Source organism: Uloborus diversus, chromosome 3 (assembly GCF_026930045.1).
Source record: "Uloborus diversus isolate 005 chromosome 3, Udiv.v.3.1, whole genome shotgun sequence".
Classification (NCBI taxonomy): Eukaryota; Metazoa; Arthropoda; class Arachnida; order Araneae; family Uloboridae; genus Uloborus; species Uloborus diversus.
Window position 1 is genome coordinate 160,017,800 of NC_072733.1, and position 22,064 is coordinate 160,039,863.

The following is a 22,064-nucleotide window of genomic DNA, read 5'->3' on the forward strand; positions in this document are numbered from 1 at the left end:
AAAGAGTTATAATTTCAAAAAGTAAATTTTTAGCCTATTTCCTATTTATTAATTAACATACCGTAAAGTGGTCTACATACCGTAATTAACATACCGTTAAGGAGGCTACTTGAGCCTCCAGGGGCTACTTGAATCCATGAGAAAAAAAAGTTTAAAATCCGTCCTGTTCCTATAAAACTCAATGTACAGATTTAAAAAACCTTCTCTATGACAGAGTACTAGGCAGAGACTAGAGCATGAAACAAATTTTCTGCTATTCCTGCGTTTTTCTGATTGAGGTTATGATTGCAAGTTGTCTAAACAGTTGATTTTAGTGGCTGAAAACTTTCACATGTAAGTTCACGGAAACATCTGATATCATCAAGATAAAGATGGTTTTATGTTTGCATTTTATATCTTAATAAAATTACAATGTTTTAACGTTATAGTTACATAATTAACACAGTAACTAATATAAGTTAGTAAAGGTGCACTGGTTGCCTTAAAATGGGGCGACTTGAACTCAGCGTTTAAGCAGCCCCACACCACATTTCATTACTAAGTTATGTTAAGTGTGGTTTGTAACCTTTTAAAATAAAGAGGTTATGGTTACTATTTATACCCGTTTATTTGCAGATATGGGGATAAAAAGGGTCCGAAAGTAAAAGAGAAACTTTTGAAGTATTATGCGGAATATTAAGAGGAAAAAATAAAATTGTGTCCAGATTCAATTAATTCCGGAGAAATGTCTTAGTAGCATCAGCCCATTTTGACTTAAGTATATCAACTCGAAAAAGGAAATTAAAAGATCGCTCACAAAACAAACCTAATCATCCTGTTGTATTTGTAGCGAGGAAGAGCAGAGAAAATAAATCCACCCAAGACATTAAAGAGAGGAGTGTGCATTCTTTCTAATGTTTAAATAATGAGCATTTCAATTGGTTTTAGCTGTAGTTAGATTGTATTTCTATTAATTTATATAAATAATTTGCAATTTATATAAAGAGTTTGCTAACTAGAATGTATGTTTTGAATTTTCTTTCAAAAATCATTGGTCCTTCTTGATACTGTCACCTGTTTTACAGCTTTTTCTAATGGATTTGTCGAGTGGGACCAAGTAGCCCCAGCGCGGGGCTACTTGAACCCAATTTTTAAAAATAGAAAAAAATATATAAATAATTAAAATTGCTGTTCAAAAAACGTTTAAGGTGGTAGCATAACGTTTGAAAAGTGGTAAAAACAAGGTGATCAATGCACATTATGGGTTTAACCAAAAATTCAGTGTAAAACGCGCAAAAAATAAAAAAAATCGGTCCAAGTAGCCCCAGTTTACGATAATGATTCCAAAAAGAAAATTCAAACTTTGTTTTTTCCTCCAATTTAATAATCTACTTTATAAAATTATAATTATGTTGGTTGCATTTATTTTTATGTTTAATAATATTTTTGTTGCAGTTAAACGCACTTTCATGCTTTTTTTTTCTTTTTTCTTTTTGGTATTTATTCCTTTTAAGGATAGTAACCGAAAGATAAGAGCATAGGAAGTAAATTAAAAAATAAACATTTGATTAAATAATAATATTTTCAAAACCATGAAAAAAAAAATGCACTGAACGGGAAGAAAAATCGCAGAAGCACTTGAATGATTAAGTGCAAATCGTTGCCTCGGCATCAGAAGTGCTAGAACAGAAAACCAATAATGCGTGATATATATTATTCAGTAAATACCGCTTTCCCTTGCTTTATTGAAAATGATGACAAGCTATGCTTTGTCCTACTGGGAGCAAATTAAAATTCCATTGTGCTCCGTGAGCCCCTGTCGAAGGAATTCATATTTTGAGGAAGGGATAAAATTTCAATATCATGACAAAGTCGACCAAGAATTTCATTTGTTTTATTCTGAGAGACATTGTTTTTCTTTTGCATAAAAATTTTAGTGTCAGATAGAGTACTCGTACAAAATATGGATTGCTTAATAAATAATGCTTAAATGTTTTGGGAGAACTAACATTATTGAGGAATTGATCGAGAGAGGTATCAACTTGGAAATGGAGAAAACCACGCGTAATGGTATACCATGGCATATATTTATGATTGGAAATAAAAGGAAAAAAAATAGAATAAACCTAGTTCATATTGTGGACCTGTTTAACTCAGTTCGAGTATCCGTCGGAATCATTGAGAAGAGGTAAAATGGAGGGAGTGAAGATTTTTATTCGTGAAGCAAAGACCCCAAGTCACGTGGTAGATTTTAAAGCAAATCATTGGAAGGAATCAGGTTTCTTCCGCTAGTTTAACGCAAAATGTGTCAACCATTCGTCGTTGTAGAGTCACGTGACTTTGGGTCACCTTTTGCTAAGCCAATGATTGGAATTTCTCCCTTGAGCTAGGTTTAAGGAAGAGACTCTTTCGTTTTCCTTAAGTTGGCTCTTGCATTCAGCACAAATTTATATTTCTACTTGTAATTTGTAGTTTGAAGGATGAAAACTAAATTCCCTTTTGCTTCTTGGTGGGGCAAGTTATTAAGGTTTTATGTATCTCTTGCGGTCGAAATTTGACAAATTTGTTTACTGTTGAGTGTCTCTCCCTGTCTGTTCGCGTTTCAATCAGACCCGATGACGCTCTTCTTGGAGGCGTACACAAAAACATTTTGTTTATTTTTAGTAAAAACTGACTTTAAAAATTGTTTAAGATATGCAAAAGTTAAAAGCGTGTGAGTACTTTTTGGTACATTGTTTATGTGTGAGGATATCCCACAATGCACAGCGAAAGATTTTATCAGCATTAGGGTCAGATTGACAGAGAACGAACGGTTTCAGAATACCAAATATTTAAAAAATCTGACATGATATCCAACCACTTTAAGGTTTTACTTATAATTTTGCTGGCGGCATATTGTAAATCTAAATTTTAAAAAAAAAATAAATAACAATATCCGCTTCAAGAGATGAAAATATAAGCCTTTGCTCGAGTTGAACACATTATGAATGGAAACTTCAGTTTGCATTTCTGCTGTATAGTCTTGCTCCATGGATTAGAGTTTGATTGAGATTTGAGCTTGATCAGACCGGGTAAAACAGGCTTATTTAACAAATTTCTCATTCTTCAAAAAAAAAAAAAAAAGTGATTGTCATTGCGTTGGAGTTTTATCCTCGGAGTAAGTACGAATAACGGGCCATCAGATGAATGCCACGCTTTTTCGTGTTCTCTGAGATTGTTTTGTCAAATTTGTCAAAACAACATGTAATTCTTTGTTTGCTGTTATTAAGGTATTGGAACCTTCAAGCTGAATTTTTTGTCGTGTTTTTCTTTACTTTAATAATAATAATAATTATTATTATTTTTTGCGTCATCTGTGCGTAGTTCCAGTTCTGCAGAACACTTAAAAATATTAGCTTCACTGTAATTTTCATTTCATTCTTTATTAAAATACATTTTTTTTGTAATTTTTAACTTACTCAAAACGCATTTTGGATCCATTTTCCGTTGTTTCATCGTTGTTTGGTTTTACAGCTTTCTTTACTGCAGCCTTATGCTTTTTAGCAGCAGTAGCTTTTTACACTTTTTGAAGTTTTTCCGAGCGTTTTCCTCATCTATCCTGAGCTTGAAGAACCAGAAGCATCTTTTCTGACAGTTCGAACTAGCTGCGACAGCAGTCTTCAAGCATTTTCAATGTTATCAGTTGATCCAGAAACGTATTTTGTATCCGTTCTCCGCATTCATTGTCAGAGGCGGATTTAGAGGAGTGTCAAAGGGTCAGCTGATCATCCTGTAGCAAGAATATTATTATAATTAATGTAAAACTTTAATTTTTTAGATCTAACAAATAGTACATGGAATACATGTTAACCTTATTTTGCTTGGCTCTGTAAGGTATTGCTTCTCAGCGCATCATAATTCAAAGGATTGTTTGGATTCGTTGATTGGGCTGTGCTATTTTGAGAGCTTTGTACATTTTCAAAATAACAATCATCTCTGATGAGCTTAACGTTTTTTCAGATCACTCTTCCATCTCAAACCACATATCGTGTGTTGTGTGTGCTTTTCCCAATTATTTTATATCGGTAATCTCATGTATTCAAAGCTAACGATAAACTGTCCAGCCTGTTTGCCTAAAGAAATATGACTTTGAATGAAAATTTGAGGGAATATGATCTATGGCTCAGGTTGCCCCATTGAAAAACTTAGGGGAGTGCAATTTAAAAGGGTTTTGATCTCATTGGGGGGAGGGGGCTGCATAGCATATGAGGGGTGCGCTATCCTCCATGAGCAGATGGGCACCTCTGCTTAACTGATACTTTTTTTAGATATGTGGTATAGCTTTGGTCATTGAAAGTTGACCCCCCCTTACGAAATTGTCTGGATCCGCCCCGGTTTATTGTCTTAATATAGATCTTTTTTATTCAACAGAAGAAAATCGAAACTAATTCTGTAACTTTAAAAGTCAAATATTGAAAGAATCAACGTACTCGCTCCTAACGTCCTTGAATACGACGAACGGATGCGTCCATTGACACGATATTTTCCTGTCTGGAGGGGAAATCATTACCGTTAAAGATGGTATAACTGATCTATATACTTGGTCCGTTAGCAGATTTCTCACTGGTAACTGCAAGTAAGAAATCTTTCAGTTTCTTTAGATGTTAAACATAATGAAGTTTTAGCTCCGTTAAACTAACATCTTGCTCAAGTACAGTCGTGCAGGGTAATTTTGATCCATGCTGAACAACTTGATCTATTTCATATGTAGTATATTTCACTAGTATTTTTAGTGCATGGGTCATTCCACAGTATTTGACTGAAATGTCACGTGCGTAACGTTAAATCTTGAAATATATTTTCACTGTAAAAATACAAATGTGAGTGAAAATGATAGAAATCTTCGTTGTATGTATTTTTACAGTGAAAAAAAATATAAATATTTCCAGATTTAGAGTTGCATTGGGATATTACGCAGACAAAGGCTTTGAAATTACCAATGTTTGACTAACAAGTAACCCTACCCAAGTGTGAATCATCGATTGGAATAAAACTTAGCACATCGATAGAACACTTAAAAACATTGAACCCATGTTTTTTTTTTTGTTGGCAACAAACACCTTTAACGGGGTGAAATATGCCCCTAAATATTGGATAATTGGGAATTAGAGGGTGCAATATATTCTGTTATTTTAAATTTTAATTACAAAAATTACAAGAATGATTGATAATTAAAAAAAAAAAAAAGAAACTAAACAAACTAAAGCTGGTGTGTTTCAGGATTTTTCTGTAAATATCATTTATAGGGTTAAACTATTCCTTGCAATCTTACCCCGTCGCGCGACTAGTTGTCTATAAGCAATTAATTGTCAGAAAAATCGTCTTGAGCTCATAAAATTTCGCATGAAGGACATATGAGGCAGTGAGAAGCAAAGGGATGTAAGTGGACGATATCAAGTTTTGTTTAAAACGAGTTTAAAGATAAGGTCCTAGGTTGGGCTATCATTGAAAAGTTTTTCTAAATCATGCTGTATAACAGAACCCAAGAGGGCTACTAGCACCATCTCTTGCCCCATAACAGAGGGGAGCTTGACCTACCATTTGTACTGGTTATCTCAAATTTTTTAATTTTGCCACTTACATCCCTTTGCTTCTCACTGCCTCATATATGGAAAGATAAGTTGTCCTGCTAATTTTTAGATTTCGAACTTTGAAAATAGTTCGAAATATAAACCACTAAAAAAATTCAAAATGTTCGAATAAAATAAAGTGTGTTCTTTCAAATGACTGTAACTTCTCTCCTAATTATAGTAGAATGAAAATTCAAAAATAAATAAATAAATAAATAAATAAAAATAATAATAATAAAGCTAAAACATAGAGCTTTTTATTCATATATAACATGACCTTCTTACGATAGGTTTTAGTTTTAGGGTCATTCACCATGATGGGGTAATATTGCGAAGGATGATATATCCCTATTAATAGTACGAGGGCTGTTCAGTAAGTAATAAGACTAAATTTATATAAAAAAAAATACAGATCAACTTCAATCCTTATAATTTACATGTTTCTTTAAGAATAACTTCTGAGGGACGAAATGCATTTATTCCAACGTTCTGTCCACTTCTTGAAAACTTGTGAACATTAAGTTTGTGAGAGATATTTCATAACCGCCTCCGAAGAGTTTGTTGCTTTCAAAATGTTTGCCTCGTAATGGTTTCGTAAGTTGAGGAAACAGCCAGAACTCATTGATGTAAAATAATTCTGAAATTCCCATTGGTAATAAAAGCAGCAGTGTTAATCATTGTTTCTGTGATGAACGTTGAAGGTTGTCCCCTCACGTTCAGTATCTTCCATATTCTGCCTGACTTCCTTAAGTGATTTATGGCAGCAAAAAGACTGTCTCTAAACATCGATTCATCGTTGAAAACTTCACGTATCACATCAAAGATCTCCGATGCTGATTTTTTCAGATGAAAACAAACTTTAATCGCATAACTTTGTTCCAACGACGCTTCCATTTTGACAACTGGCTGCGTCTTGTAGGCTCCCGCCAACAAGCTTCAATCAATCACGTGATACTCAGGAACATGAGTCTGTACGAGCCTACTATCGGTAGCCTTTTTTAATACAGACAACAGACATTTCTCATGCCACTGGAATTAACATTCTGATGGGTGGTTTCGCAACAGTAAAATTAGTCTCATATTACTTATTGAACAGCCTAGGTATTTTCAGAAAAATCCTGAAATACGGCAACTTTAGTTTGTTGAGTTTTTCCAAAATTTGAATCATTATTTGAATTTTTGTGCTTAAAATTTAAAATAAAAGAATATTGTACCCTCTATTTCCCAATTATCCTATATTTAGAAGTAAATTTCACCCCGTTAAAGGTGTTTGTTACCGATAAAGAAAAATATGGGTTCAATATTTTTAAGTGCTTTATTGATGTGCAAAGTTTTATTCCAATCGTGATTCACACTTTATTTGTAAGTATTCTGATCCGTCGAGGTAAGAGCCCTTTGAAAAGGACAGGCTGACTCATCCGACATTTTGGTTCCAAGACAAAATTGGATCCAACCTCGTTTCTACTATTTATAAATACGTTATAATATTCATTGGTTACTATGTCGTAAAACAATGTAAAACAATCGATGATAAGTTGAGTAAAATGTCACTTAAGGTGAATCTAGAAAGATGACTTAGTTCGCATATTCAACAAAAATGTATCGGGAAATGTTTACTGTAATAAACCTCATTTTCACACTTTATTGGTTTTTAATTTGTAGTAATTAAATCGTATTCATCTATAGAATAAAATAATCAAACATCAATCAGGTAACACATCTAAACCTTGGACACCAGTTTTCTGAAATGAAGCTATTGTACAAATACTATTTTTTTCGCCCTATAATTTTGGAACCAAAATGTCGGATAAGTCAGCTCCCCTTATACAGGAGCCTTAGTCAAGGTGATTCTTGCAAGAGTTTGATTTTAGAGTTGATGTCTGCAGCTTCATCAAAGGTTTACATATTGTACATTTGTGAGGCAAACATAACTTGGAATGATTTTCAATCTGGTAATATAAAGTTTCCTACGATATTCGTAACAGCTATTCTTATAACTCTTTAAAACAATGGTGGGAATTCTGTAACTGCCTAGTTTCATAAAATGATTTAAATGTGTTAAATGGTATTCAAAAATTAATCTTCAATTCCAACTTTTCTAACATTCAACTTTTTTTTCAGACACCATAATCCTTTTACGTACTGAAAAAAGAAATATCGCGTGATCTTTCTTAGTTTGATGTAATGAATAAAATAAAAATAGACTAGTGGTATATATTATATGTTTCCATGGCTGCACTTTGTTGTATAGTTCGAGATCAAAGGCCAGTGACAACAGCCTGTCATTCCATTTGGGAATTATTTTTGATTTCTTTCTTTTTTTTCATTTTTAAAGATGAGTCAACAGTTCAGCTTTAATATAATGAATTTTTATACTTCGCTGAATACTATTTTGTTGCATTCTTTGATGACGAGGGTAGTTCTGAAAAAAATTAAATAAGAAGAAAAAAAAATCTCTTTGCAATCAATCTTATTAACTGAAAAGCACTTACGTATATCCTTCATCAATCACATATTACAGCTTTGCTTATTGAAAAAAAAAGAAAAGAAAACAATGATCTTGCTTCAATACATTCTATCTTCGCAAGATTCAATTTCATAAAATTTTTTTAATTAAAATTCAGTGATTGCATAAAGATCTTTTAATGTTCTGTAGGGGAATAGTTTTAAAGTAAATTGTTTTACTAAAACCGAACTTTACGATATAATGTTTTATTACATCGCTAGTAATTAGTTTTATCTCGTAGAGTAGGTAAAGTGGATCTTTTGTCTTCTACATCGATACTAGATCTTGGTGCCAGCTCTCATAACGTCGTCCCTAACCGATTCAGATTTTTGTCTCACAAACTCAACTCATCTTAGTAAAATCAATGTACTTTTATATTTTGATAAAAAAAACCTTTATTGAGATCAAATTATTGAGAAGTTAGGAGTCGGTAGATACTTGATGATAAAACATATTTTTAACGATTATTTAAGGAAGGCAGAGGCTTTATTTGTCTTTAATACTTTTATCATCATTTTAGGAAAGTAATTTAGTTAATGAAAAACTAAAGGGGTTCGTCTCCTTTCCACTGCTGTGCACCATGGGGGTTACGTGCAGTTCGCTGATTGGTTGGTTGTCGTCTCGTGTCATGAGTTCCTATTGGTTGACCTGTTTGGTATAAGTACCGGTGTCCACGTGTTTGAGGTTCATTTCTCCCACGACTTTCTGGTTTTGTGCTGAGTTTTTGGCACTGATGAAGAGGCTCCATTGTAGCCCTGAAATAGCTAAATGCTGTATTTTTGTCTTAATTTGTACTTTATTTACGTTGTTTTTTCAATTTAATCATATTTTAGTTTATATTCTCTATTTTATTAAACACGTGAAAGCTTTAAACATCGGCAAAAATATGGATATATTTCTCTATAATGATGTTCTTGAAGGTCGATTTTTAAGTGCAAATTTTTCGCGAATACAAAACTTCCTTTACTACGTAAAACAAAGTAAAAAATACGGCTGTCATTACCATCTTTCTCATAATGAATTACTTTTTAAATTGTTAAATTTTTTGCTATTTCTGTTTACATTAAATGAACCTTTATTCAAAATGCATAATATTTTAACGTATCGATTGAAACATTTCAAATTGTCATTGCCATCCAGCTCAAAAGTTATAAACATGTGGATGGTAAAGACAGACTAAGGATAAAATACTAAACGTTATACTTTCAAATATTTTAGATGCTTGATTTTTTGAAAGTTAATGCTTAAACTTTTGATGTTTTATGCCGTAAGTTTAATCAAAATTCATCAAAAAATTAGTTAATGAGAGTTTAATAAAAATTTCAATTCTGCAGCATTTTTAGTTCATTTATTTAGATTTTAGTTGGCAAATTTAACGAAGTATTAATTGATTCATGAATCAAAATGAAAGAAAACTAAGACAAAAATGCATTATGACAATGTTTGTAAAATTTACAAATTCAGCCCTCAATGTCTCTAAAATAAAGCATGATGTTTTAGGAACTTTTGCAGTTTGACAAAAATACATATCGCTCGTAGGGAAAAATACGAAATTTTTAATCATCTTTTTTTTTTTTTTTGGTTAAAGGCCTTCAAAGAACGTTATCTTCTTTGGAAAATAATGACAGATTTTTTTTTTGTTCAAATATTAACCTCTGGAGTGCACAGCAAATTTACTTTTCTTAATGCCAATTGCCTGAAGAGTTCAACTTCAAACGCTTCTTCTGTAAAATTTCATTTCTTCGTAATGTGCCGCTCTTCCAAATGAGCAATATCTTGTCTTCCTAAAATGCATCAAACTGAACTCCTTGTGAAAATTTGAAATACAAAACAACACTTCTCCGGATAATTTCTCATATCTTAGTATAGGAGCCTACCTATTTTCTTTTTCAATGTACAACATTTTAATCAACAGTATTATTTAGTATAACATTTAAAAACTCTTATATTGTGCTCTACTTCCAGAATTCTACTTATAATAGATTGCTTTGATTGTAACGTAAGCTTCTGGGAGCACGCAAATCGCCACGTGTCTCAAACTAATCCTCCCGATAAATATTAATTAATTCCAGTCTGGCTTGGTTTTTGTCTTTAGTGCAATGATTCATTTACTTAAGTTCTACTTTCCTTTTGGCTACGGTGAATTTTGTTTACTTATCTCAGGCATACAAGTTTTAAACATATGAGGCAGTGAGAAGCAAAGGGATGTAAGTGGACATTTTCAAGTCTTGAGTAAAACGCTTATAAAGATAACGTCCTCGGTAGACTTTCATTCACTTTTTTTCAAAATCATGCTATACAGCAGCACCTTCCGGGGCTACTAGTACTATCTCTTGTCCCAAGACAGAGGAGAGGTTCACCTATCTTTTGTGCAGATTATCTCCAAATTTTTAATTTTGCCACTTACATCCCTTTGCTCCTCACTGTCTCTTCTGTGCAATTGCAGTTAAACATTTTTGCCCACACTTTTTACATTTTCCAGTGCTGTTTTCTTCTCCTATCAAGCGTCTGTTTTAAGCCTATCAGTAATAATGATCTAATATTTATTATTGATAAAAATTTCATAATTTAAAAGAAAAATTTTGAACTTTAGCTTTGTGTTATTAATTTAGACAACAAAAACTAACCAGTAAACATCACACTATAAATTTTTTGCGTGTGTTGTAGTATTTCAGCCGAAATCGCTTAAAATTATTACTGCGTAAAATCTTAATTTTCTCTAATGCTGTTTTTTACTTCCTTTTAAGAAAAAGGAAGTATTGCGAAAAAAATTTCACTCAAAAATCGACCTTAATTTCCATTTTACTCACCCCCGAATGAATGTTGAGTTTTTGTTTTCGACTCGACCACACGTGGATAAGTGCCTAAAAACGTATAGACACGCGAAATATCCATTTTGACGATTCCCGAGTTAATTACAACGAGTTTTCTCGTGACGTCTGTATGTACGTATGTATGTATGTGCGTATGTATGTCGCATAACTCAAGAACGGTACGCCCTAGAAAGTTGAAATTCGGTACGTAGAATCCTTGTGGGGTCTAGTTGTGCACCTCCTCTTTGCCCTTTTTGGAACTCAAGTGGTGTTATAATTTGGCGGACACTTGGCGATATATCGCCAGTAATTTGGTTGCCAAGTCTTGTCGCCCACTTGGCGACAAATTTGACAGTTTTTTTTAAAAATCTGGTTTCAATTTGGCCATTGTTGGTGATATTTAGAGAGTAAATCACTGAATTACATTAAAAATGGTAATAATGGGAAAATGACATTAAATTGGAGTAAAAGGAAGTCATGTGATGCACACATCAGCTCGTTTTTTTTTTTTTTTCGTTTTTTTTTTTTTTTTTTTTGAGTTGTCACATTCCTTGTTGAGATGCGATGTGTTTAATAAAAGATTCCTACTTGAAATTCTGACTGTGTTATTAGACAGATTCCCAAAATGGACTATGCAGGGTACTCTGACATTTATCGGTAGCGTACGGAAGCTTGTTTATCCAAACTCCAAAGAATATGCTCCATACGTAAAATATCTAAAATACGCATCATCCTCATCTAGTTAATGCCCATATCCTTAAAATCATTTAAAAATAACGCTGTACTTATCAAACTCCTTGAAGTCTGTAACTTTAAGTGTTTGATTATTGAAACACAAATTAATAATACATAGTTACACTGCTAAAACTGCGGGTTATATATAGCACCTTTTAGTGTGAAATATTGCAGCACCATTGGCACCCAGTCAAGGGTGCCATAAAGAGCCAAATGGTAACCTAAAGGAGGTGCTACTGGTGCTACAACATTTCACCTTAAAAGGGCAGTTTTAACTAAGTGCTCAGAAAGCGTTTATTGTACGTGGGCGATTCCACAGGTAGTTGACTGATATTCTAAAAGAAAAACAATAAGTACTATTTTGAAACATACAAGAGAAAAGTTACATTTAAAAAATCTTTTCCCCATGTTTATCGTTTTTTTTAAACTTCCTTTTACAAAAAAGGAAGTTTAAAGAAAACGATATGTAAGTATTGTATTCGCGAAAAAATTTTCACTCAAAAATCGACCTTAATTTCCATTTTACTCACCCCCGAATGAATAGTGAGTTCTTTTTTTTTGACTCGACCACACGTGGATAGGTGCCTAAGAACGTAGACACGCGAAATATCCCTAATGACGATTCCCGAGTTAATTACCACGAATTTTCTCGTGACGTCTGTATTTACGTATGTATGTGCGTATAAGCGTATGTATGTCGCATAACTCAAGAACGGTAAGTCCTAGAAAGTTGAAATTTGGTACGTAGACTACTAGTGGGGTCTAGTTGTGCACCTCCCCTTTAGTACAGTAAAAATAGGGGTCGGACCCAAACATCAAAAAAAAAAAAAGCTAAACCTGGTGCAAATTGTTTATTACCCTCCCAATAAGAACAGGTAAAAAGTCCCTCCCCATTGTGCGTCGGGTTTTGGAATGGGGGGCATCTAAAAATTGCTGTTTTGGGTATTTTTCCAGAATTTTTGGAGTAAATTTAAAATGAGAATATTATGTTATACTAAATTTAAAAGCATGAAATTAAAGGTGCTTGACCCCCAAGAGGGATGACATAACCCACCAATGCTACAGAGCCCCCTATCCCCGTAAAACGAAGCAGTACCCCCGAACCCCCTCCATACATTTCATATGGAAAAATTATTTTATGTTAAGAAAATTGTTAGAAATCAAGTGTGTCCATCCTCCAAGAGCGATGGTGCACCTCCTCTCAAAGCTACAGCACCCCGCCCCTCTTCCAAAATCCTCAACCTCCTCCCCCCCCCCCACCTTTTATTTCAAGTAGAAGTATTATTTCTTGCATATCTAAAATGCATTTGATCAGGACTGTCCAACCCATAAGAACAGTAGCTCACGTCCCAAAATGAAATTATATACTAAAATATTATCCCTCCCCCCACCCCCTCTGATGGTGCACATTTGATTAAATGGCCAGAAAAATAACGCTGAACTGTTTTTTGCTTTCAAATAATTTCTCTTAATCTTGTAACAAAAAGTCTTCGTTATCAAGATGTTTTTTGGGATCTAGATCTTCAGCAAAATCGTTATTGTTGCAGCTATGTCTAACACAGTTTGTGCATATAATTGAGCACTTCAGTCCACTTTCAGACTTTTCAAACATTCACTATATCCAATGAACCCCTCAGAGCAAGCACAAGATTTGAGACGCAGAAAGTCTTCTAGAGCAGAAGGCTTGGTTGTTGTAATAGGACGCAGATTATATTTCTGTGGTGCTTTCTCTGCACCCATCAAAAATTACACTAGCTTTCCCATACTTACAAGTGACCACTGCATTGCTAGCATATTTCCTTGAAGCTTACATATCATTACCAAAAATATGATCAAGCAGGTATCTTCCATCTATTACATATGATGCAGTGAGAAGCAAAGGGATGTAAGTGGCAAAATTAAAAATTTGGAGATAACCAGTACAAATGGTTGGTGAACCTCTCCTCTATCTTGGGGCAAGAAATGGTACTAGTAGACCTGGTAGTTGCTTCTATACAGCATTATTTAGAAAAAAAAATCAATGAAAGCCTACCTAGGATCTTATCTTAAAACGCGTTTTATTCAAAACTTGAAAATGTCTACTGACATCCCTTTGCTTCTCACTGCGTCATATATGACACCAGCTGTTCGTTCGGTGATGTTGGATGAACCTTTTGCTTCAGATAATAGTACTTTAACGATACAGGATTTCTTTCCTTCTGAAACCAGATTCATCGAATACTGATGGAGGATCAGTGCATAACTCGTACCAGAAGTTTTTAGCAATTTGTTATTCCATCTTGTTATCCCATATTTGTTCATACCATTCTGTGTAAAAGATGGTTTGGGCTTACACATCTTTACAGATAGTAACTGCTCTCGTAACAGAAGCTAAAGACATAACTGCTTACCTCCTCTACAAAGAAATGCCACAAAATTGTTTGGCTTCAATATCCTTTGATGTTACTACCCGAACGTTAAAGGTCTCATCGCAACTCACCTTATCATCAGCGAGCAATACCACTACCAACATGAGAGGGAAGAAACTTCTGGGGGCTTTAGAAACGGATTGTGATTTTCAAACTGGGAGACAAAAAGGTGTAAATATTTAGCATTCTATTGTTGTATTGCTCATTGCTCTCATCAAGACTTGTTCTATCGTTGAATCACTACAGGTTCTAGACCACCTGAATTTGTCACTGCGTTAGATCGTTGGATAGCTGATGTTTGATGTGATCAATTTTTTTTATCGCATAATGTACTCAAAAGTTTCAGATAATGTTGCAAGTATATGTCCGCATATTTAGCATAATTCACATAACCAGCTGTGTAAAAGAGAGGTAGCTTGGTGTTTGCAAATGAGAACTCCCACCTACTTATAGGGTGCAGAATTGCAGCATTGAACGTCTCACTATTGGCAATTCCGGTTTGTCCCACCCTTACGGTGATGGCAAAAGATTATAGAAAAGTTGAAGTAAGTTAATCAAGAAGAAGTACGGAAACTTTGGTCAATTTTGACTTTTTTTTTATGCTGCACAGGAATTTTTCCAACGCTCTAAACAGTTTAATAACTACAGTCACAAATAATTTTGTTACTGAGCTCGCTTAGATCTTTTAGAATTATCATTCTGACATTACCATATCATTGTGTGGCATTTTGTACTTCGGAAAAGTTTAAATCAGGGAAATTTTTTCGTGAACTTCACTGCAATAGTTGATTTTAGAATGTAAATTCAGGGTCCCCCCCTCAAAGCGATGGCGCACCCCTTAAGTGTGACGGAGTACCCATCCAGAATAAAAGTAATCAAAAAAGAAAGAAATACCCCTTGAAAAATCTGCCTTAAAAATTCCAATGATGCAGAGCTGCTCCATGACCCCCCCCCATTCTCCCCCCGCCTGTGCACCCCTGTTGATTAGAATTTTTTTCTGTGAGAGTTTATTGTTTTATTATTATAGAGTGGTTTCTGCGAGGTTTGAGAATTTTTTTTTTTTAAGTAATAGAAATTATTTTTATTTAAATAGAGGATTATTTCGTCCCCCCCCCTTCCCTCCAAAACCCGACGCGCAAAGTGCTGGGACTTTTTACCCCTTCTTGCTGGAATTGTAAGAAGTAATTTGCAACAAGTTTCACCTTTTTTTTTTATGTTTGGGTTTGGCCGTTTTTTGGCTTAATTTTACTGTACTACTTTTGGTTGCATTCGGGTGTTTCTAAAGGGGTCTTTTGTCCCTTTTTGCGGGGAAATCATTGTTAATTTCGTTGTAAGCTCAAGTGGTGTTATTATTTGGCGGGCACTTGGCGATATATCGCCAGTCTTTTGGTCGCCAAGTTTTGTCGCCAACTTGGCAACAAATTTGGCAATTTTTTTAAAAAATCTGTTCGAATTTGGCCACTGTTGGTGATATTTAGAGAGTAAACTATTGAATCACATTAAAATTCCCAGTAATGGGGAAATGACATTAAATTGGAGTAAAAGGAAATCATGTGATGCACACATCAGCTGGTATTAAGATCAATTTAATGGTATAAGTGAAATTCCCAGATACATTTTGGATGATTTTAGGAAAATAGTTAAAAACCTGGTAACTCGCTGACATGAATGCAACCTGTGTGGAAAGTAATCCAAATTGAATAAGATATTTTTCTGAAAAAAAAAAGTGATACAGTTCTTAGGAATATTCTTTTTTTTTTAATAGTGTGTATGGGTAATTGAAGAACGACCCTCCAATGAAAAATAATTTTTTTCATTGGAGGGGTCTTTCTTCAGTTGCTGCTGAAGTACTGGATGCAGTGCTTAGGATGTGGAAAATGGATTCATGCAGCAATGTATCTATCATAAAATTAAAAATGCCCAAATTGTCATAAATGATTAAGATAATGTATGAAGTTGTAATAAGGTATTAGCGTGATACATTCATTTTTTCACCTTTTCTTTCCAGTGATTGATAAATGAAACATATAAACGCTAATTTGTTAAATATTAAAAATTAAATTTGTTTACTTGAATTAAACGGACATTTTAAAAAAAGAAGCATACAACTCGTTGTAAATGGTATCGCTTCCTCTCTAAATGATTTCTGGATTAAGGACCTTATTATAGCATGAGCAAATCGGATTCCCATGCGATCTCAACCTACTAAGTTTGCGGCGTTCCTAAGATATCTATTTTTTTAACCGTCTTTAGACTTTTTCAGTGATCGAAAGCGAAATGACCTTCATAGTCTGAAACAATTTTCCTATTAGAGCTAAAATATATTACTGCATGATTTGAGTAAGATCTCACGAGAATAAATATGAAAGATTTTAGCAAGAAAGAAAAGAGTGAATTTATATTTCATAATGTATGAAACATAGAAATATAAATGCTTTAAATATCTTTTTGCTCATAGTTAATGTCCAGGTCATGAAATTTTAAAACATACATTGAGTCTCGTTTACTCTGAAAAGTATATTTTGTTTCTTCCTGTTTTATTTTGTAAGCGTAATGAAATATAGTATGTATATTATGACGCAAAGTATTTTCCGAAATAAACGAGTAGTGGAGGGAGAGGTCTCTTATATCCCTTGGCCCCAATGAAATGAAAATGGGAAAATAAAGAATTTTTTTTAAAAACTTAACGATTGATGTATCCTTTTTTTTAAAAGTGAGAATAGAAAGGGTTCGGTAACCCTTTTGGCTACCGTCCAAAATCGGGAAGTCAATCAATTACACCACCTGTTATGTTTAGAAATATGGAATGTCACATGTATGATATGCCTAAATAGTGTTTGATTGTTACTTTCATTGAACTTAACAATTTTCTGTTTTCGAAGTTGTCAAAGTATGGAGAGACGAAGAAAGTAGAGAGTGGAGGCTATTTGTTATTAAACGTAAATAACAAAATGAGTAAAAATCAGCATGAAAATTCTTAGGTAAAAAAAATAGTTTTCTAATTGCAGGATCATTTGCATAAATGTTGTATCGCCCTGTAAAACGTAACACGGTCCAGGGCACAAAATTGGCTGTTTAATTTGGCTACTGATAAAGCTCTGGTTTGGCGATCAACTCAATGACCTTGAAACTTTTCTCACTCTCTGCTTTTGCTGAAGGATGCAATAAACTTATCCTTTACGGAAAGATCGGAAATGGAGAAGGAGGGAGATTTAATTCCTCTTTTTCCGCATAATGTGACACTTTTGCAAGAACAAATACTCTAATTTGACTATTTAAAGACCTTCAGTTTGAAAATCGATTAATTGACCTTGAAACTTTCCTCTAGTCTCGGCATTTGTTGATGAATCCGTTGAACTTCTCTTCAAGAGAGAGAGAGGAGGAGGTTAGGATGAAGAGCAGAGAATGATCCACATTTACGCCAGATAGGTGGGCGGGGAAATTTCCACGGAGCTCTGAAAGGTTACGCTTCCTATCACGGGATACATGTTTGACCGCTTTTCTAGAAATGAAAGTGCGGGGGGGGGGATGACGTCACCAAATGTCAGTGACGCAATGCGGGTGGGTGGGTAGGTGGTTGAAAGAGGGAATCTGTTTCTATGGTTACCACTATCCGATATTCATCACATTCAGGAAGTCGTGACCAGACTTTTCACGAGTTTCTTTGGAGCTGAATTCCTAACTTAAGTCTGTCATTCCTTTTCAGCTATAGACGATAGAAGTTATTTAACAACAAATTAGAAATAAAGTTTTTGAATAGGGTTATTTGTAGTGGTTACGTTGTTATAAATAACAGGTCAATACAAAGGGAAATATGTGATGAGATTAACTTATTACATTGAAACAGGGATAACTTTCGACTGTTTATTAAACTATTTTATAAAGCTCTTTACTTTTACAGTGATCACAATACGAGAGAGAGATATCAGATAACAATGTTATATCCGAGCTCACGTGTGGTGCATTTGCATATTTAAATCAATAGTCATTACTTTTTAGCGGGGATGAGATATTGAAAAGTTTAAGTTTCTACTAGCGAAAATTTAGTTATATTTCTAATTAGCTAAATTTTAAATAGAAACGTCCATTTAAATTTTAATTTGTATTAGTTCAGAATATCATAACTGAAAGTAGATATAATTACTTGTTTGTTTTTCATTATTTCAAAAGCTCGAATGACATGATTATTTTAGAGTAGTTAAAGTTCTAAGTTATTCCATAGGGTGAGTTTCTATTATATTGCTTTCTGGGAAGTTTATATAGTTTTTGTTTAAAATGCTTTGTATTGAACGTTCTCTTAAAGAACAATGTTCCCGAGGTAAAAAAGGTGTTAAAATGATTCCCATTTGTTTTAGAATTTGCTATTAGTTTGAAATTATCTATGGATTTGAATTACAGTTGTTTATTCTACGGAAAAATAGACAGTTTATACCACACGTGAAAGCTAATATACTTCGTAAGAAAATAATTTTACACGGAAATGACCAAAATCTTGTTGCGTTAAAAAAAAACACACACATGCAATTTCTTAAATAATTTTGCAACAAGTTTTGATGAGATTTCCAAAAGTATTATAATAATTTGGAATGTGAGTAATATAAGATTTAATGCGTCATTAGGAAGTATTATAATTATGAGAAACAATATTGCCTCATTAGAAGACGTCGTGATCTATAATAAGTCTCAGCACTAACACTAAGATCACTTAAGAACAAGCTATACGTTTGTCGCAAACTTTTTCTTCATTCTGAAAATTCCTCATGACAGAAGAGATTTATCATCTAGTTCAGTAAGGGTATTGAGTCGAATTCTGATGATGCACCAGAATGGAAAGATTCGTTATAATTTCTTGAGTTATCCTTGCAGCTAGTTTTTGAAAAAAATGATGTTCCTTTCTCGGGTTGGGTGTCTTAGATCTTTTGCAGTAGATATTAGATCCTTTAAGACCCGTTCTTTAATTTGTTGGAGACAGGGGCTGATTTCGACAAGTAGGATCACTGAGCATTAACAGCAAGTGGAGTCCCTAAAGCCCTAAGACGTAGCTTAAGTAGCGACACGTCCGCCATCTTGGGGCTAAATGCCGCTTTCTTCCTACGTCTGCAGTGGTGAAGTATCTTCTTTTGCTTCTTGATTGTGGATTAAGGGGCCTCAGGACTTTTTAACCTCAAAAAATCATATGTTTTGAAAAAAAAAATGTTATTGTCCCTAAGATTCTAAACAGTCTGGTACCAAATTTTAATGATCGTAAAAATACTCCCGAAGTTATTAATAAAATATAAGGGGCTGTTTACATATGGGACTTTTGTGAGTTTTAACTTTAAAAGCGGTTTTCTCAAAACGTACTTGCATCATATTCAGACAAATTGTTGTTCTATTGTTCTGAAATTTTGTGTACATGGATCATTCTCCACAAAACGTAACTTTTAAATGCAGATATTTTTCAATTTCGAAACCTTTTGTTTTCTTTTTTTTTTCATTCATCCATGAAAGTGTTACCTACCAGAAGTATCCATAAAAAATGGTCCAGCTAAGTTCCAGTTATTTTACTCATAAATAAAAAAAATAATAAAATGCCTTGTTCACGGAAATAAAAAAAAATGAAAAAAACTTTTAGTATTTAAAAATTGAGGATAATTTAATATCAAAGTAGTAATTTTGTTAATTGTGCATACAATCAGCTATTTTAATGATTAGTGGGAACATAATATTAAGCTCTCTTAATTAAAAGTGCGGCTTAATTAGTAGTTTCAAATGTATGTTAAAAAATACTGTCTAGTAAATTCGAGGATATACTGGCAATTTATAATTTTGGTAGAATGCCTATTATTGATGTATATCCCCTCCATCATTTAGTTTCACCTCAGAAATAATGACATTGAAAAGTTCTGTCACGAAGGTGAGATTCGTGGAGGTGAGGAATTTGCCATTAATATAGGCCTAATAGATAAATTTTTCAGGGAAAAATTTTTTTCTTCGTTGATGCAATCTGCACATGTTAAGCAGATGAAAACATGTTCACTTCTTTTTTTACATTAATTTACATCCCTGAAATTCAAGTTCACTGAGGTGAGAAGTCAGAGTAACCACACTAAGTTTTTAAAGCAAAATCTATCTTCTTGTTTTTCGACAAAAATCTCACAACTTCAACTATGGCTGAAAATAAACAAATCGTGTTTGTATCATGGAAAACAAAAATCGATGTCATTACTGCCATGTGTTAATGAGGAATGGCATTTTGAGTTTAGGTAACAGAGGTGAGAATGTTTTCTGTGACAGACCTCATTATCCTACTAAAACGAATTAAATCACAATAGAAAAAAATTAAATACACTTGAGCATTTACTGTTTGAGACACTTGTGAGGAAAAAGTTATAAAAAATGAGTTTATTGTTTTATTTAAACGAGTTATTAAGCATTATTATGAGCTACACCAGTTGTATAACATGCTACGGAGGTGAGAATTCACATGCTGTTAAGCAAAAAAATAGTAATAAAAAAATTTTTTTCTCAAAAAATTCTGACAGATTTAAATGGATACATTTATGGGGAATGTAGGAAATATTGTTAAATGAAACTATTCTTTAAAGCTTTTACTATAAAGTGCGTGTGACTTTAAAGGAAAACTTTTTGGAGAATGACCCACATATTTTGTGTGACCTATTCTAGGACTTATGCAGCAGTTTAAGTAAAACTAGTAGAAAAATATTTATTTTAAGAACAGGTTTTACATCACAATTACGGTTTTTATACAAAATTTTAGGAGTTATTAAGAAACCACAATTAAGAAGCAAAACACGCTACTTCACCATAGTAGAAATAGGAAAAAAAACATCTCTTAATCCCAAGATGGTGGACGTTTTGCTACTTATTCTACCATTCAGGGCTTTAGAGGTCTCTAGTGAGCTTATATCGACAATCCCAATCAGAACTAGTGTTTCTGTCAACCATATTTCGTTTATAATCATTTTATAATGCCCACTTCTACACTGTAAAAAGGATTCAGAAACGTTCCTGGAAAATAATGGGCAGCTGATGTGCCCAATATCTGCCAGTAACATATCTTGCAAATTCCAGGAACTTTTTCCGCTAAAATTTAGTAACCTTCCTGATATTATCCTGGAAGCCTCCTGAAAAATTCGGAAATCTTCCCGTTTAAAACTAGTTGTGTCCGTGGAAATAATATCTTGGCATCATTCTGATTTATCAAGGAAATTAAAAGAGCATTATTGCAAACATGGACAAAACTATGCTAGAATTGCAAGTAAGTAACGAGAATTTTACTTGCCTGCAAATCTTGCAAAGCAATGCTGTCCACACTTTTTCGCTAACTTTGGGAGTTTAATTAGCATGGACGGGCCGTATTTGAAGTAAAACCGATACACTTTATAAATACGCTCAATTAATCTTTAAACTGGGAGTTAAAAATATTTTTCACAACAGTGAAAAGTCTGCATTCTTGCGATTTGTCGCAATTCAGAAAACTTTTTGTCAAGAATACTTAATTTTTCCAGGAAGAGAATAAAAACCATTAAAATCCCGAAACTTGACACGGAAATACCCAGTAACGTTTCGGATTTTTTTTACAGTGTAATATTTGGTACAGATTTCGAAAACCTATCTGCACAAATTTTTAGAACATAGAAAACAAAGATCACTTCACAGCAAATGTGTTGAAGTGAGTGGCTTGCCAAAATTGACTATAGATAATCATGGAAGATTTAGCCGTATTTTTCTCTATTTAGCAAGCAGCTTTTAACGAAAAAGTATCGACGTTTAATGTTACTCTGTACCTATGCTATTCATTAAATTGTTTGTATTATGAATTTATCGGTTGCTTATTTGTGGGAAAAGAATAAGTATTAAATTGAATATATTATTCTTTTCAGGTATTTTGACCTTCGTAAATTGCTGGGATGTTAAATGGGCTACAAGAGTGCAAGACTTCTTCACTTACGGGAAATTAATGGCTCTGGTCATCATTATCACTGTTGGTTTTATTGAACTGGGGAAGGGT

The 22,064-nt window shown here is 33.6% G+C and overlaps 1 protein-coding gene across 1 annotated transcript in view; it reads left to right on the forward strand.

Annotated features, from left to right (window-relative positions):
* Positions 1–22,064, forward strand: part of LOC129219015 (large neutral amino acids transporter small subunit 2-like) — an 82,392-nt gene that overhangs the window by 19,889 nt on the left and 40,439 nt on the right. Inside the window, exon 2 of the mRNA XM_054853335.1 lies at positions 21,937–22,062. Within this exon, the coding sequence (XP_054709310.1) occupies positions 21,937–22,062 (126 nt within the window). The remainder of the gene's footprint in view (positions 1–21,936; positions 22,063–22,064) is intronic.